Consider the following 16,734-nt stretch of genomic DNA (forward strand, 5'->3'; position numbering starts at 1 on the left):
TTTTGTATTTGTCTTGCTGATTTTTTTTTAACTCTAGAATGCAGTAGTAAAATTTTATTCAAAAAAACCCTCTTACCAACAGCATAGTGGGTGCTGTAGGTGGGATAATGATATTTTCAGTAGTGTGCTTAGTTAACTGCATTTAAACTTACGAAAAAATAAGTCTGCTATTGTAAATCTGTTGAAATGGCCAGGGATTTTGTCATTTTTGTTGAAAGAATTTGCTAAAACTAATGGTCAGGTAAATTTCATAGTATCTTGATAAGTTGTCACTTTTGCACAAGCTAATTTATTACTATCTCAAGACATCAGCTTGCATGGCTTTATCATTTGTTCTATTACTTTAACAAATTGTGGAAGCTTGAAGTTGAAATCTTTGTGAGTTCCCAGCACTTGTTTCTGTGAATTAACATATTCTTTTTTTCACTGTAGGAAAGTAGAATGTAAGCATGTATTTAAAATTGAACGTATGCTGAAATGCTTTACTATTTTATGTCTTGGTGGTTTGCTTATTACCTTTTTTTTTTTTTGTTGAATGCTGTCAGTGTACTGAATGATCACCAGAACTCATGTTTTCGTCTCCAAATGAGTGTGGTTCAAAACCAGGTGCAGAGAAGGGGCAGGGGGGAAGCTAGCTGGGACCTCCACAAGCTGAGAACTCCTAACATTCTTGCTTCAGTGTTATTTGTCTGTATGGTAGGATGGAAAATGTGTTTAATGTCTGGTAATTAAAGAAGTCAAATGGAAGAAAAAAGAAGTCTAAAGGTACTTGTTACTTAGTGTTTGCTAAACAAAGCAGCAAAGCTGTCATTCATCATTTTAAGATTAATTACAAGTTGATGTAGTAATAATTTTGTTTCCGCACATAGCTTTAAATCACTGGCATAATTAAAATGCCTGAATTTAGACAACAGATTTATGTTAGTACCTTACTAAAATTACCTTTAATCATAAGAAATTAATATATGTTCAATTATCTACATTTTTTCTGTCTAAAAAAATGCTAACATATAGTTTGTACCATAAATTTTAGTCTAATCAGAAATAACCTTCGGATTCCTCAAGAACTGGGATTCTGCTCAGCTGTTTGTGCTCAGTAGCTTCAGAGAAGAAAACATTTGGAAAGATTGCAGTTGAACAGAGAGGTTATTTTTATTATGTAAAAAGGAAAGTGGGAAATTAAACTCACAAGGCAGTTGGAGATCTTTTGGTAAAAAAACCAAACCTCAACATGGACAAAGTAACTGGTGCACTGAGCATCTGCTAACATTTGGTTTGTAGTTGTCAAACTGATGTAAACTATATTCAGGTTGTTTGAGAACACAGACTTGTTTACAATTATATTAGAATTTACAGACTTAAAAATTGGAGTATTGGAAAGGAAATAGCTGTGCCTAATTTCTCCTCTTTTAAAATCTTTGCTATTTGTTGACTGTATAATTGTATTTCTGTAGCACGTGGAGTATTCCAGTTTCAAGGACATAATGAGCAACTGTTCAGAGTACTAATGTAAAAAGAAATATTTACAAATCTTAATCCCTTTTTTCTTGAAGGACCACTACACCAGGAGAGACTAAACTTTTAGCTTCTGAAGTCTATGATATCCTTCAGTCTTCTAACATGTCAGACACAGACAATGTGAATGAGATGAATTATCGTCGACGGAAAGCACAGTTTTTCCTCGGCAGCACAAATAAGCGTGCCAAGACAGTGGTTTTGCATATAGATGGCCTTGATGATTCGGTAAGGAAACCTTCAGCATTTATGTAAATAAGGCATGCCATACTGAGATGTATTTTGCCACAAAAACAATGTATTCAGGCTGCTTGTGTGGCATCATCAGTTGTCAGCAATTTCCATGAATTATATTTTGAATCGCAAGATCTGTAATAAAATCTTGCATAAATCAAGCTTACTCAGAAGATCTAAAGAAGATGTTTTAAGGTAAGTTCCTTGATGGCTTTTTAATTACTCTAAAAAACTATTCTGTTTTCGCCTTTCCTAATTTTCTTTTTCAAGAAAGAAGGGGATAAATAAGGTACCTTTAGCGGCTTTGCTTAAGGGTATCTTGTGAGTGTATCAGTGTGTTAAACAAAAAATAAGTTTCCTTTTAGTTACGGAGATTTCAGACACTGGGTTTTGGTTTTGGTGGTTTTTTTCCCCCTTACTCTTAATTTAGAAATGCTGCATTTTCTTTGAGCTGGTTTTGCTACATCTTTTCATTGTCTGTGAGATCTTTTCTACTGTAGTGACCAGAATGGCATTTGAGTTAATGAGGTCTCACTGAGTCTTTATGTAATGTCAGAATAACTTCTACGGATTTATCTACCATACCCCTGTAGATAACACCCCAGGGCCATGTTTGCCTTTTTACGGCTGCCAAACAGCATGTAGACTATTTAAGCATGTTATCCACAAGTGCCCTCCGGACTCTGTATCTTCAGTTTTGTACCCATTTTAAATGATCAGACCTGATCCTTTGCTTTGTTGCTTTATATTTTGCCAAGTAAGCGTGTCCACAGGCCCAGTTTACCAACAGCATACCCATCGTACTGTTTTCATAAGACCATAGTTAATTCCTTTAGAAATAACATGCTGCTCTAGCTCACTTTATACAAAGTAAATATTTTTTACAGTTCTGTCCTTCCAGCACTTGCTATGTCTAAAAGGCAGTGCTTTGTCAACACCATTGGCTTTTGTGCTCTGAAGGGGTTTTTTTAATTCAGTCCTATTGGTTGTCTCCTGTTAAGTTTGCTTTGGTTTGTTTTCAAGCTTCTAGTTGATTTGTTTGTTCACAGGTATCTCCAAGCAAGAAATTTCGTCCACCTATGTTTTGTGAGTTTAGATATGCTGGCTATGGTCTAATTCTATCTTAGAAGTGTTTATTTGTGTTTTTCAACAAATGTAACTTAGCAAGATTTGTGGAGTTTCTCTCTTAAAAGCTGAGGCAAAGGTATCCCGAAAAAGCTTAGCTCCAGAGAGCAAAACTGCAGGCTCCTGTAGTTGCCTAGAGCGCACCAGCATGTTTTTCTAGCTCACTGTTAAAGAAAAGAAAAATCTGACTGTTCGCTGGCTGAAGATGGCTAGTGTACATTGCTCTATGTACATCATCAGATGATTAAAGAAATGTTAGTGATACTCCAGGTGCTCACCCAGCAGTTAAACATACCTGTAATGCTGTTTTAAGCGTTGCGGTAAGTTAGCACTGGAAGGATAATGAAGGATGAGAACAATAAAAACAGCATAGTTTCATTCAACGCTATTCCCAACTTAACTAGCAAAGATTATAAAGTGGCACATATGAGTGTTAAAAAACATAGTAGGTAAACGCAGGGTTATAAACACTATATTTTAAGTTTACCTGTGTTTTATCTTCTAGATTTGGAACAAGAAGCTGCTGCTAGGAATGATTGCAAATCCTAAAAATGCCTGTGGATTTTAAAACCTCAAGTATTAGATACTGATTATTTCAAGGAGGGAAAGGTCGTTTGTGGTTTAGTGTGGGGTTGGATGTTTTTATTTTAAGATCTAATTATCAAAATTACTTATAAGCTTACAAAAAAAGGAAAGAATGAAGCAGTATTTCAGGAGTCTGTGGCACCCCCCTCAGTAAGTTTTCTAGTCTATACATTTTAGCAGTACTTGTCTAGGGTATGGTGATCAGGGTTTGATGTGCAAGAAAATAATCTAAACTTCACCTGTCCTACACTGTACCTGTCCTACCCTGTGCCCACGCTTCAGGAGTACCATGCAGAAAGATGTCTAGCTGTGTATTGAGGTTTGTGCCTAACTGCCATAGTTAAACATACTTTGTAAAGGACATTTGTGCAGCAAGACCGGTGCTGCCAAGCTTCCAGATGTTTGGGGAGTCTATATGGGCCTTGGTAAGGTCTGTATGGACCTTTTTCTTTTAAGAAGTGATTTGTCAGGTATCTAATCACTGAACGTTCATTTTGAATTAAACTGATATGCCTGTGATTTAACCTGGGATCTCAGAGTAAAAAGCCAAATTCTGTCACAGAATTGCTATACACCCATGTAAGAATAAAATATTTGTTTAGGCTAATAAGCTGTGAATGAGTGGTATAAAGTTATTTTTCAAAGTCTCAAAAACATTATTTAAATCCATAAACTTACACAAATTAGTTCAATATATATGCTAAACTGCCAAAAAACGCCCCTGATTTGCATAGTTCTTTCAGAGATTAAAATAATTTTATTTACTTGTTGTGCATGAAACTATCCCAAATACTGACCACCAATTATTTGAGAGCTAATGTAACATGCTTTGAAATAACTTATTATTTAAAACCTTGCAGAAACTTGCAGTAAAAGTTAAATACATCATTATTTTGAACCTGTGTAAGGCTGTTTATTTCTGGTACAGTGCATCTCCTCTTTTTTCCCCTTTTCTGCTAGCAGTCTCTCCAAGTATATTTTAATCTGTTTTGTTACAACTAATCTGTGCAAATATTAAAAGGAAAAATAAATGACAGAAAATTCTGAGATAATGTAGAGCAGATGCAACTAGTACAGGTCAATGTAATGTTACAGCACAGCAGGCAATGTCACTTGCTTTAAGCATAACATTCTGTGGGTTATCAACCAAATATTTTCCCTTTGAAATAAGAATTGTGCTGTGCAGTGATGTCTGTGAGCTGCCACAGATGAAGCAGCTGAAAGATACAACAGCTGCTTTGATGCATTCAGTCAGTATGGAGGCAAGGTGTCTGATAAATACCAACTTAAACACTAACTATTCATCAATGAGCACTTCAGTCAATCAGAACTTAACCAGAGGGGACTGTTTAGCTGATCATACGGCAGAAAAAAACATTCTTTGCTTTTCAGCACTTTTCTCTAATTATTTACAGTTGATTCCATCCTTCTTTGACTTCTAAAGTGTAAGCAATTTTTCTCTTTTTTTTTTTTTTTTGTGGCAAGAGAGCCTAATATTTGTGCACTAAAATGTAAGTCTCAATTTTCTTCTGCAAAAATGTGGTTGAGTAACAACCTGCCCTCAGACATACAGGAATTCCTTAACAATTAATTGTGAGCATTTTCACATGGTGTGTTATGAAAGTACTTTAGTTGTGGGGTGTTTGTTTCTTTTCCAGTCTCGAAGGAATCTTTGTGAAGAAGCCTTGTTGAAAATTAAAGGTGTTATTAGTTTTACCTTTCAAATGGCTGTTCAAAGGTGTGTGGTCCGAATTCGCTCAGACTTAAAAGCAGAGGTAAGTGCTTGATAAGCCTCCAGATCCTCATGTTATTGCATTCTGTCACACTAAGCTCTTGGCTTTTTTCTGTGTACTTGTAGGCATTGGCAACGGCAATAGCATCAACCAAAGTTATGAAGGCACAGCAAGTTGTGAAAAGTGAAAGTGGCGAGGAGGTAGGATATGTTTTTAAAATACCAGTTGTTCTAGCTCAGCTCTATCTTTAATACCAGCACCTCTGTGCCCATGACATCTGATGCCAGGCAAAATTTTTCAAGTGAGTGTGCTACACATACAGTAGAAGGAGAATGAAGAGTATCCGATGTCAGGACATGTATCCGTAGAACAGTTTTACAAAACTTAAGTGTTTGGAAGAAGGACAAAAATACTGTAAATATTTCTCTCCTTAATGATATGAAAAGGATCACAGAGAACCTTTGGGGTTTTTTTGGCTGCAGTTGCTGCACTGTTTTTATTTTGCAACTACAGTAAAAGGGCTGTCTTTATTGATTTTTTTTTTCTTGCATGTTAAGCCAAAGCTTTTTTTATTTATATCCTAATCATAGTAGATTCCAGATATATAGTAGGTTCCATTTATATTCTTGATGTATAGGGGAATGGGGAAGGAGTCTCACAACATGCATGTCTGTCATCCTCAATATATATATATATATGTAACTTCCATTCATTCTTTTGAGTTACAACAGTTGATGTAATTTTAATCTGTTGTGTTTTATCAGATGCTAGTTCCATTCCAAGATACTCCAGTAGAAGTAGAGCAGAATACAGATCTACCTGAATATTTACCAGAAGATGAAAGCCCTACTAAGGAACAGGACAAAGCAGTGTCTCGTGTTGGGTCGCACCCAGAAGGTGCAGCAAGCTGGCTCAGCACAGCAGCAAACTTTCTATCAAGATCTTTCTACTGGTGACTTGTATTTGGTGTTAAAAGACTGTGTGAATGAACCAACAGGGGGGCCAGTTTTCCATTGGTGTGGTGAACTGCCAAGTGCAATTTGCAATAAATCATCACAAAAATTTTAGATTAAGCAAATGTATGCTGCATTTTACATTTTATTGGACATTTAGCCTGATAGGGCAGGGGTCAAAAACCAGAGGCCTCCAATCAAATTGCTCTTTAATTTGTTTTTCATTTAGATTCTATTGCTTCACTTTTTAAAAATGGGTCCACTGTTATATACCAAATGTTTATGCGTATAGAGCTTTAAGTTTGGCTTCACATGAAACACGTGATGGGGAGAATCCATTTAACTCAAGTCTCAGGGCCTCTGCGAAAGAAAATTCTTAACAGCTCTAGTTCTGCATTAAATGAAATACCCTTTTTATTTCTGCATCCCTTTGGACTAATGTTATTTTGTTTAATTTTCTAGATTTTGACTCCAGAAAAAAATAGTCTGCCTCTTTTTTTTTTGCCTTTATTTTTGCCAACCATGTTCACAGTGTGAGCACAATGATGTTCCCTTTTTGCTATCACTACAGACTTGAAATTTATAACCCTTTTATGTATATTGAATTTTTTCCAGCCTGCCCTTAACCATTGGAGTGCTTGAGGTTAAGAAATAAGGGATTGAATAAACACAAATACATATACATACATTGTACAGTAAGTAAAGTAGAACATATTTGTAATGATGGGTGTGACTGACTGAGATATATATATATATATATATATATATAAAACTAACAAATACCACTGACTGCTGTTTAGGCTAGCTGGGAAGACTAGCAAAAAAAAATTTGTGGTCTAATGTAGGGATGACCCAGTGCAGCTCTGTCTGCAGAGAATAGAGGGTTGTAGGCTGTATTTGGTTAAGAAATGGTGTTCACTGTTAGTAAATATTTAATGGTAACTGAAACTTTAAACTTGAAGAATAAAGCAGAACTGAATGCCTCTTTTGCCACAGTGCCACACTCATAAATTTTGGCTTTAAACCTTTTCATTTTTTTACCTAACAAATCTGATACATAATTACTGTTCCATCCTAATGTCTTTCATGAGGCTTCCATGAAAGTACATCAGCTTGGATAGGCTTAAAAACATATGCAGACAATTGGCTTTACCTTGTTACTTAACAGACAGTCTAGGTTTAAAGATGTCTTGGTAATTTCTGTGACCGGAAGTGATAATATAAGCAAAACTTCTGTAGGTAGAGAATAATATATATCTGAACTGTTACTAAACACTGTGTGCCTGAAAGGATTCAATACACAGTGCTTGAAAACTGCAGTGCCACTGCTTTGTTGCACCAGAGAAATACAGCTGACAACTTTTAAATAATGTTATAAACCTCATTATACAATGCTTTTTTGTGGTAATGTATTTGCTATACTATTAATTATATTTACCACTTGGAGACTCAGAAAAAAAATATTAATGCATCGAAGTTATTCCCCTGTGCCTGTGCAGAAGGAAGGAATGAAAAACAAAATTCACAGGCTGTCATAATACTACAGAAATGCTGAGGAAATGGTAATGTAAAATAATAATGCAGGTCAGAGTTCACCCACCCGTTAATTGTCATTCTAGGGTAAAAAAGAAACAAAAGCTTGTTGGCAGACTAGATATCTCATGTTTTTTAATATATCTAGTTTATTTTTCATCCAGGTTTACACGCACAGATTGAAAATACAGGCTTTTCAAGGCATGTATTGCTTTAAATATGTAATACTACTCATACTGCTGTCTAGAATGTTACAGTACCAAATGTGTTTGAAAAGTCCTCTGTTCTATAGCCATGAATGCAGAGTTTTATTTTTCTGCATAAACATCTGTTTGCATTTGCATTACTGCACATCTATTTACTAAAAGACTACACCCTTTGGATATTAATGGTTCAGTACCAATAGGTATTACAGTTTGTTTGTGCATTTGGTCTGTAGGTGTGCTTTTATGACAGTATTGCAGCTCTTGTAGAACAGTTTAAGGCACCTGTAAAAGTTTTTGAAATATATTGTAAAATAATAAAGGATAATATAACTAAACAAAATATGACTGTTGCCTTTTTAAATGTCTAAACAAAGGCTGGTGCCTTTTTCTGGTATTAGATTTATATCGTTTTCATCTTTATTTTCATTCATCTCATTTTAACAGAGGAATGCAAATGTCTAGGCATAGCGAGATCTTTGCATATCACAATGGGGCTTTTGCGTATGTTTAGAGCATGCTTGCATTTTAAACAATTTTTTTGTGAAAAGTAGGTAAGTAGAAGCTACTTGAAGATGTAATCTCAAATTCATTCTTGGGGAGGTATTTTGGACGTTGGCTTTTTTTTTTAAATAAATATATAGGTCATATTTCATTAAGGAAATTAAGAAGAATCAACATTGCTGGAGAAACCTTTTGGAAAAAAAACCCAGCCCCACAATGCGGTCATTCATTGACTTTATGCCTGTACTTTTTCAGAGGTCAGATTAAGGATGAGAAAGCCCTTCTACTCTGGCCAAAGATGACCATAAAAAAATTACTGTAAAATTAGAGGCATCCAAAAAGAAGCTGAACTGGGAGACGGAACACTGGTATTGCATTGCAGTAGTTGCAGAGTACTCGATGGCCAAGGAAGCCACGGCTACATCATGGTTTAAGCTCCTGAATTCTCCTAGGGTTATAGCTGTGTATACCATAATAGAGTAATCACTACCATGTTTCCTCATAGTAGGAGTAAATGCTGATGGGGTGGGTAGAGGCAAAATTGAGGCTTATAACTGTGCCTCTGTGAACAGCTGTCAAAGCACTGTAAGCATTCTGCAGTATTGTGAAATAGAATATACTCTAGCTTTCCCACTCCACAACCACCTATGGCTTATTCTGTACAAAAATAGCTGATGTTGCTGACTTTTGCCATAGGCCCTGCAAGCTGACGAGGAAGAGTACTGTGTGGGGCTAATTTGGAAGAAAACATTGAATACCTAGGCAGATGCAAACTGGCAGGTGAGAAGTACTCCTGTAACTGCCTGCAATGTAAATAAAACGTGGGTGCTCCTTTTTGCTTGTGAATAACACTCCAGCTGTCAACTAGTGGAATTTAAAAATGCACCTAATGAAAATTAGCAGCAGCATTCCTTACTGTATTCATTTTGCAGAAGGCTGAACCATAGTCTTTCCTGTTTCTTCATCTGTATCTGATTATTCTGAGTTCCTAAAATGTGAATCAATCTATTTGTTAAAATAAAGGATTGAAAATAGATGAATGTAGAGAAGAGAATAACCTCTCAACTCATCTCAGTTTCTGACTGTGTTTCTTCAGGGAAAAAGTTGATGGCATATTATTTGGTAAAAGGAGATGAGTGGTGGGGTCACTGGAGACTTCTTCTATGAGTTATGGCATCTAATTAGCCTCAGGGGTGAGACTGGCTGTTAAGATTCCTGCTCTAAAGCTCAATATAAAGCTGTTAAAGAAATTTTCCTATTGTAGTTTATGTGGAGCAGGCAATGCTCTGCTTGTTTAGCCTGCTTTACATGCGGGTTTTGATTAGGGTTGAAAAAGCTGGTTTAAATTTGCAGTACTTTGCATGTATATTGGTTAAAACATGGAGAGTGAGGTCTACCTCTGTAAGCTGATGCATGTGCCACATCAGAATTTACATTATTTTAAAATTTCTTCATGTTGCTGTTCATTTATGTGCATGTTGCACTAGGCTCATTAGTGACTGAGAGAGTTAGAGCTTCCCTTGTGGAATAAATTAAAATCCATTAAAGCAGTTGAAGTTGTCTGGAGATACAAAAACATCTCAGAGGAGATGCACACTTACCACATTTTTGTGCCAGTTGTCATGGTAGAAGTTGTTTGTTGTGTTAGCATCTGAAGGCTGCTATCTGGATCAAGTTCCCGGCAGTTCTCTCTCTTCATGGCATGAAGACTGCACAGAACCTGGTAGCTACATAATTTCCAGCAGTGTTTAATACTTGCCCAGTGCCTGCAGTTCAGGATGGTTAGCCAGCAGTGCTTGCAGTGATCTGACCATTTCCAAGGAGCTGGATGAAATCACAAATGAAACCAAACGTATGTAAAAAGCACTTCTATGCCAGCAGTGTACGGCAATATGTCTGATTGGCATGAAAAGGGTCTCTTAAGTAGCAGGTATAAAAAAAGGATACCATAAAACCACCATATGGCAAGACTGATGCTTTCATTTCCTGTCGGAGCACCAAGTTAAATGTAAGTACTGAGAATAAGGGAGTACTGCTAGTTTGAAATAATGCCTTGCTGTTTCATACTTCTTCTCGTTGAGGTCCTTCAGGGATGCAGGCATGCTAACCTACCCATGCAGGGAATTGCCGTGTCAGCTTCTCCATAGGAACTGCCCCTCTGGATGTTTGCTGATGCAAGGGGAGGGCAAACTATCATATGAGCCCATGGTGAGCTGGCAGGGAGCAGCTGGCACGCTGTTCACACCTAACATCCCACAGAAACAAGAACATCTGTAACACAAGGTCTTTACAAAGGTGTTTTTCTACTAGCCTTACTTTACGGACTGCAGAACTGCATCTGTTTACCCAAATTGCTCAGGAATCCTGGGAAGTATGAAATTTTGTGAGCTGTGTCTGATTCTTAGTTCATACTTTGTTACAAAAATAAGCTGAAATGCCTTCCATTTTGAGGCCTTTGTACTGTCTGAATGACTGGCCTAGAGTAGAAAAGTCAAACCTGTCATAAGCAACTTTCCTTACTGAGTTATACACAAGATCGCATTGCGAGCCAGGCATGGTTGAAAGCCAATTTTCTTCTCAAAATAGTCCTTACTGATTTGTTGAAGTTCTGGGTAGGGAAGAACTTTTGGTGACAAATACTCTTTCTAGTTAGTTTCCCCAAAAATATTTAGCTATCTTTGCATATGTTATGGTATATTTCAAAAGCTTTGCGTAACATGATTTACTTCAGCAGTGCCACCTGCATGCCAACATGCCCAAGGCATCTGCTGTCTTCATGCAGGTTAAAGCATCCAACCGGACGGTGGTGTTTACACCCTTTCTAGCAATCGATGTCATTAGTGTTCTTCAATCCCTAAAGCTTCTGTAAGAATGTCTGATCTCTTACAGATTCCCCATATACACACCATCATATAGCTGATACAAACATGATGTTTCTTTTTAATTACTTTTCAAGAGTGTGTTTTGGTTAAACTCCCCTCCTTCCCTGATCATGCAGGTCGAAAATGATAGAACAAGGTGTCCTGTTTGTCATGTGGCCTTTTGGCCACGCTTCATTGGGGAAGAATCCACCTTGATTGGTTTGTATTAAACTTTGAAGGGCATGCAAAAGATCCAGCATGGGGACACCCTTTTTTTTTTTTTTTTTTTGGGGGGGGGGGGGGGGAGGGGGGGGGAATGCGGGGAGGGGAGTAGGGGGGAAGGAGGGAGAGAGATGGAGGGAGGGAGGCAGGGGAGGGAAGCTGGAAGCTGGTTCCCAGAGAAACGGTTTCCATTTGCAAAAGGCTGCTCCTCCTGGCTAGAGGAACAGCACTAATTTAACGTTACATGAAACTGTCTAAAGGTGATGGTTTAATTTGTATTATTGCAAGATTAATTTTTTTCTGAATAAAAACTTAAACTACCATAATAGATTTTTGATTATAAAGCCCTATATTGTTAATATGGAAGTCCCATGTTTAATATTGACAAAGCTATTCACATTCATTATCTTGATATAAAACTAAAAGCTTGTATGTTGCCCTTGGTTTTCATGGCTTTACCTCCTTTGCTACAACAAATACGTGCTGTAATGTTTTAGCAAATAGCCATTATTGTTTATACACTGTAATTCAGTGGGATGTAGTAAATGGCATATTTTAAGGAGTCTATTTCTTTGCATATAAAATACCTGTAAAGCTTACTGAAGGTGAAGAGTGGCTACTACTTAGCTCTCAATTGTTGGCTACATTACTGAAACAATGAAGATATATCACCCACTATAATAGGGAAATAGCGGCCATTTAACATAGTTGAGCATTAACTCTGTCATTTAGGCTGCTGAAGCAATCTTATTATTATAGTCAGTGTAGCTGGTTTTGTTTCTCCATATGTGTAGATGTTCTGGTGTATAAAATGCATTGCTGTTTGTAACAGTAAATTACATGTGCTCCAAGGCTATTCTTGCTATTTAAATGAAGTTATATCTGGACCCTTCAACAGAATAAGCAAAGATAAATAACAACTGGTTTTGAAATCTTTTTCATTGTAGTAGTTTCAACAATGAAAATGCTCTGTGCTATCCTGCAAAATTTCGTTCTAAGAAAAAAAAAAGTGCTTTTGTATATAAGCCTTCACTGTGAAAACAGCTTCTTCAAACATAACTTTGCAGTTATATTATCAGAGGTGCATGTTCCCTATTTCAAAGCTAGGACACTGTAAATGAAAGCTGGTGATGGCTAGTTCTTCACCTGGGATGTCTCAAAAGTCACCACATCTTTAATATTATGTTTGCAGTTTATATTTGTGTGTCTGGCAAGATAAGTTAAGAATGTCATGTTGTACTCTCTTTTCTTTTTCCTTCAGCCTTCCATATACTATACGCATACCACCCTCAGTATAATGAACCCTGATGCAGGTGTAACTAGTGCTATAGCTAAATAGTCAGGCACAATTCAATCAGGGGTCTATAAATTATGAAAAGGAAATGGTAGTTATTAGGGGAAACCACGAAAAATAACTTTAGAACTTTAAAAAATTGTAATGTATCTAAATTAAAAAAAAAAAAAGCTTTATTGAGACACTGTTCATAATATACATGGTAATACATAAGGAAGCATGATGCTGATCTCTCTGTAGAGTGGATTGAAATCTGGTAAACTACAGTAAGAGCTAGACCTGACCATTACTTGTGAAGACCCTTAATGTGTAGAAGTTCCCTGCATTATTTAAATTAATTGGAGCAGGAGGATGAGAAGAAAAGAACCTAATGCTACAAAACGAAGTGAAAGCTTGAATGTAGCCCAGCTACACGTAGTCCTTTTCTGCTCCTTGTCCTGACACTGTCACCACCAGACTGCAGCAGTGCCTGTAAACTGAGATGTGGGGAGGAGTGCTTATGTGAGAATAGCATGAAGTGAAAAAAGGTGGGCCCACAGGTGGCGTTTCCACTAGCTCTAGACTACTTTTAATATTCCAGTAACGAGAGCTTATAAAGACCCAAACCCTGAAAATCAGTTTTTGTCTTTAGAAGCCCCTCTTTGACCAGCCAAAGTGTTAGTGTTCCAAGAACTGTGTTTCTTGTGCAAGTTCAATGCTATACTATTCTGGCTAAACAATGCTACAGTTGTCTTTGTGTTTGGCTTGTTGGATAGTCAGCCACCACAGGGCAAGAGACAGAGGGCAGTCTTTAAACAAATTCTCCATTTGGAGAAAGGTAAGGATACTGAAGTTTGGCCTTCACCTATGTGCTGTGTGCCAGCCTCTAAAAAGATGTGTGCTTAAATGCCACCACTGAATATTTTCTTTCCTTCCTTCTGAATGAGAACACCCAAACTCAAAGTGCCCCACTGAACCCTGAGCCCCAAGCCAGCTCTCAGCCACTGAGTGATGGTTTTGGGATCACCTAAATGGATGACAACAGGTACCCAGCAAACTTTCAATATCTGGTCCTGGTGACTACAGCCCATCTTGAGTACCCACCTACTCCTAGACTGAAACGGCAGCTGGCATCAGCAACTCAACCAATCCAATTTACTTTCAATCACACGATTACTACAACCTCCCTCCTCCATCTGTGTAAACATATGTCTTTGTTAAACACCACCATTTGTACAGGATAAAAATTGTCAATGCTGACAAAAATGCCCCCACATAATGCTGTTGTGATTGCAATGTTGTCCTTAAGCTGATTTTAAAGAAGTCTGTGAGCTGATCAACATCTTCCACTGCTATTAGTGAGAAACGTTTTTCAATAGAAATAAATCTTTCAAAAATGGCTTTGTCAATGGGTAATATAGTCTCCCTTTTCTAAGACTCAACTCTTATAAGCTATATATTTATTGTTAGTAGCAGTTTGTAGTGCCACAGTAATATCCCAAAGCAATTGGTGTCTCATGAGTAGTCTTTTCTAATATTAGTTTGTTACCTTGGCAAGAACGTATTTCCCTCATGCCTTTCTGGGGCTGGCCCTTAAATCTGGCAAGGGAAAGAGTTACAATACTGAAGAAACCATTTGGTCATTAGTGATTGCTCCTTGCACCAGCTTTTCTTCAGAAATGACCACTACTGGCTTCTGTCCAGGAGTTTTCCCTCTTCTTTATCTTGTAGTAGAGTGCAGTATAGCTAGGACTGTCCTACAACATAACTGAATCCCAGCATAACCAGGGGCCTTCGCTCTCTATACCCGAGTGTCATAAAAGAATATAAAGTTTACACAAAGTTCTAAGTTGCTGTGTGAGATGTCAAAATGAAAAACTGAGAATTAAATCCCTCCCCTGCCAAGGGGAGAGCTGTTCAGCAGACTGGACATTCACCAAAATTGCGCAGTGCTTGTGGCTGGGCCATCCTGTAAAACACCGGCTTCATCAGCACTAAGGCAGGGAAACTGGTTTTGGTTTCTGGACCTGAGCTACTCAGTCTTTGGGACCTTAACTCCAGACATTTAAAATTAACAGACCCCTTCACAGAGCAAAATAAATCTAAGACTGTACGTCTAGACTTCTCATCTTGCTTCAGCACCTATCAGCACAGTGTGAGATGCTCAGGCAAGTAAGTAGGCATTTTCTTTTGGGGAAACGTGCTTCTTCCAGTGTGCACTTTATTCTTCTCTTGTGCTTTTAATGATAATACTTGTGTTGTTGTCATCATTGTACTCTTCCATTTGTTCAGTCCTGGCAGTAGTAAATAGGAAACTGTAGTTAACAAAGTCCCACCATGAACTGGACTTAGATCCACAGAGGATTTAAACCCAATCATTTGGTTTCTTGCTCGTTTTCTCCAGCCATTTGGGTATTCTGGAGTGCAGTCCCAAGCTTTTTTGCATCATCTCCACAGCTGTGAGGATTAGAAATGTTTGTTTTTTGAATGAAAATTGCGATATTGTCGAATTGCTTCCTTACAAATTAGGGCTTTGCAAAAGCAAGCATCAGAAAAACAAAGCAAAAAACCAAAACCCAAGCCCTGTAAAAAGATTAAAACAGCTTTCCACCCTTCTTTCTTTGCTAACTCACTTGTTTCCTCTCTGGCCCCTGTTTTATTCTGGTGATCATTCTGCTGTTTCATGCTGCCTTTTCCCGTTTCCCTGGCTTGGTGGTTTTGTAAAACATTCAAGGTCCTCGGGGTTGTGGGTTTGGTTTTTTGGGGGTTGGTTTTTTTTTTTTTTTGGCTTGCTTTGCTCACTGTAACTCTGCATCTCACTTTTCAACTAGGCAAAGCAGGATAAAAGGGCGAGAGTTTCTCTGCTCTTTTGGGGTTTCGTGAAGTGCTTGTTTCAAGTCGGAGATAGTTGGCTGAGCAGCACAATGTAAAGGCTGGATGTGAAGGGGTCTGGTAGCAAATCTTACCCCACACATCATATGAAATTACAAAAAGTTGTTTCTGAGATGTGAAGATTATGAAGAGAGGCTGTATCACCCCCCCTCCTGGATGATTCTTGTATAAGCTAAAACGAGGGGATATTGGGAATCTCCTTTTTCCTGTGGTTTTTTTTTGAAAGTATCGATATCTCTCCCTGCTAGGGACCCAGGTGGCTGCTAGTGCAACCCACCAGCACCGACAGAAAGGACTCTTGCCTTGTGTTACTACCAATCCAGACATTTTTGGTACTTGCTGATCTGGCCTTGTTCCCCAAGCTGCTACTCAGTGGTTTATGACTGTTTAAATGAAGTTTCTAAGAAGGCACTTTTTTACGGACTAATTCTGTAGTTCTGATTTTGAAAAGGCGAGACTCCCACCCTGGCTGTGGTGGGGTGAGGGTGCTTTCCTCCTCTGCCAGGCCCCTGACCCGCAGTGCTGGCTCGGTGTGGGGCTCCGTCTCTGTTTCACTCACCGTGCTTCCACCGCCTGTGTGAAGGAGCAAAGGGAGGTGGGACTGGCTCATTTCATGGGATCACAGACTCGCTGAATGGTCAGGGTTGGAAGGGATCTCTGGAGATCATTTAGCCCAACCCCCTGCTAAAGCAGGTTCTCCTGGAGCAGGTCGCACAGGACCACGGCCAGGCAGGTTTTGGATGTCTCCAGAGGAGGAGACTCCACAGCCTCTCTGGGCAAATTTCCCTCATAACCAGACGTAACACCACCTTTCCCTGATGTGATTTCACGCCAAGTTTCTAATTCAGTCTTCGGAGTCCTAATGTGTCTTTTTGGCCTTATTTTAAAATACTTTTAATTGACTGGCCGGCCACGCAGATCTCCTGCTGTACAAGAGGAAGCTCCACTTCTACCGCACCTCAGGTCTGTGCCCTTTGGCCGCCATGGCCTGCGCCCGTCCCCACGGCTGTTTGCTGGGTCCTGTACCGACGGCGGGACTGTAGGCCCAGGCCTCAGCAACGGGCAGCACTGCCGCGCCTGCTTCAAGGCGCAGTTTCACCG

The 16,734-nt window shown here is 38.5% G+C and overlaps 1 protein-coding gene across 3 annotated transcripts in view; it reads left to right on the top strand.

Moving 5' to 3' along the window:
- The window catches only part of ARMC1 (armadillo repeat containing 1), a 32,634-nt gene extending 24,651 nt beyond the window's left edge, over positions 1-7,983 (top strand). For all 3 annotated transcript variants that reach the window (XM_014283248.3, XM_027811114.2, XM_005443206.3), the window contains exons 4-7: positions 1,554-1,743; positions 5,118-5,234; positions 5,318-5,392; positions 5,957-7,983. In XM_014283248.3, the coding sequence (XP_014138723.1) occupies positions 1,554-1,743; positions 5,118-5,234; positions 5,318-5,392; positions 5,957-6,148 (574 nt within the window). In that variant the 3' untranslated portion in view covers positions 6,149-7,983. The remainder of the gene's footprint in view (positions 1-1,553; positions 1,744-5,117; positions 5,235-5,317; positions 5,393-5,956) is intronic.
- Positions 7,984-16,734: the final 8,751 nt, after the last annotated feature.

The sequence above is a fragment of the Falco cherrug genome, chromosome 3, assembly GCF_023634085.1.
Source record: "Falco cherrug isolate bFalChe1 chromosome 3, bFalChe1.pri, whole genome shotgun sequence".
NCBI lineage: Eukaryota > Metazoa > Chordata > Aves > Falconiformes > Falconidae > Falco > Falco cherrug.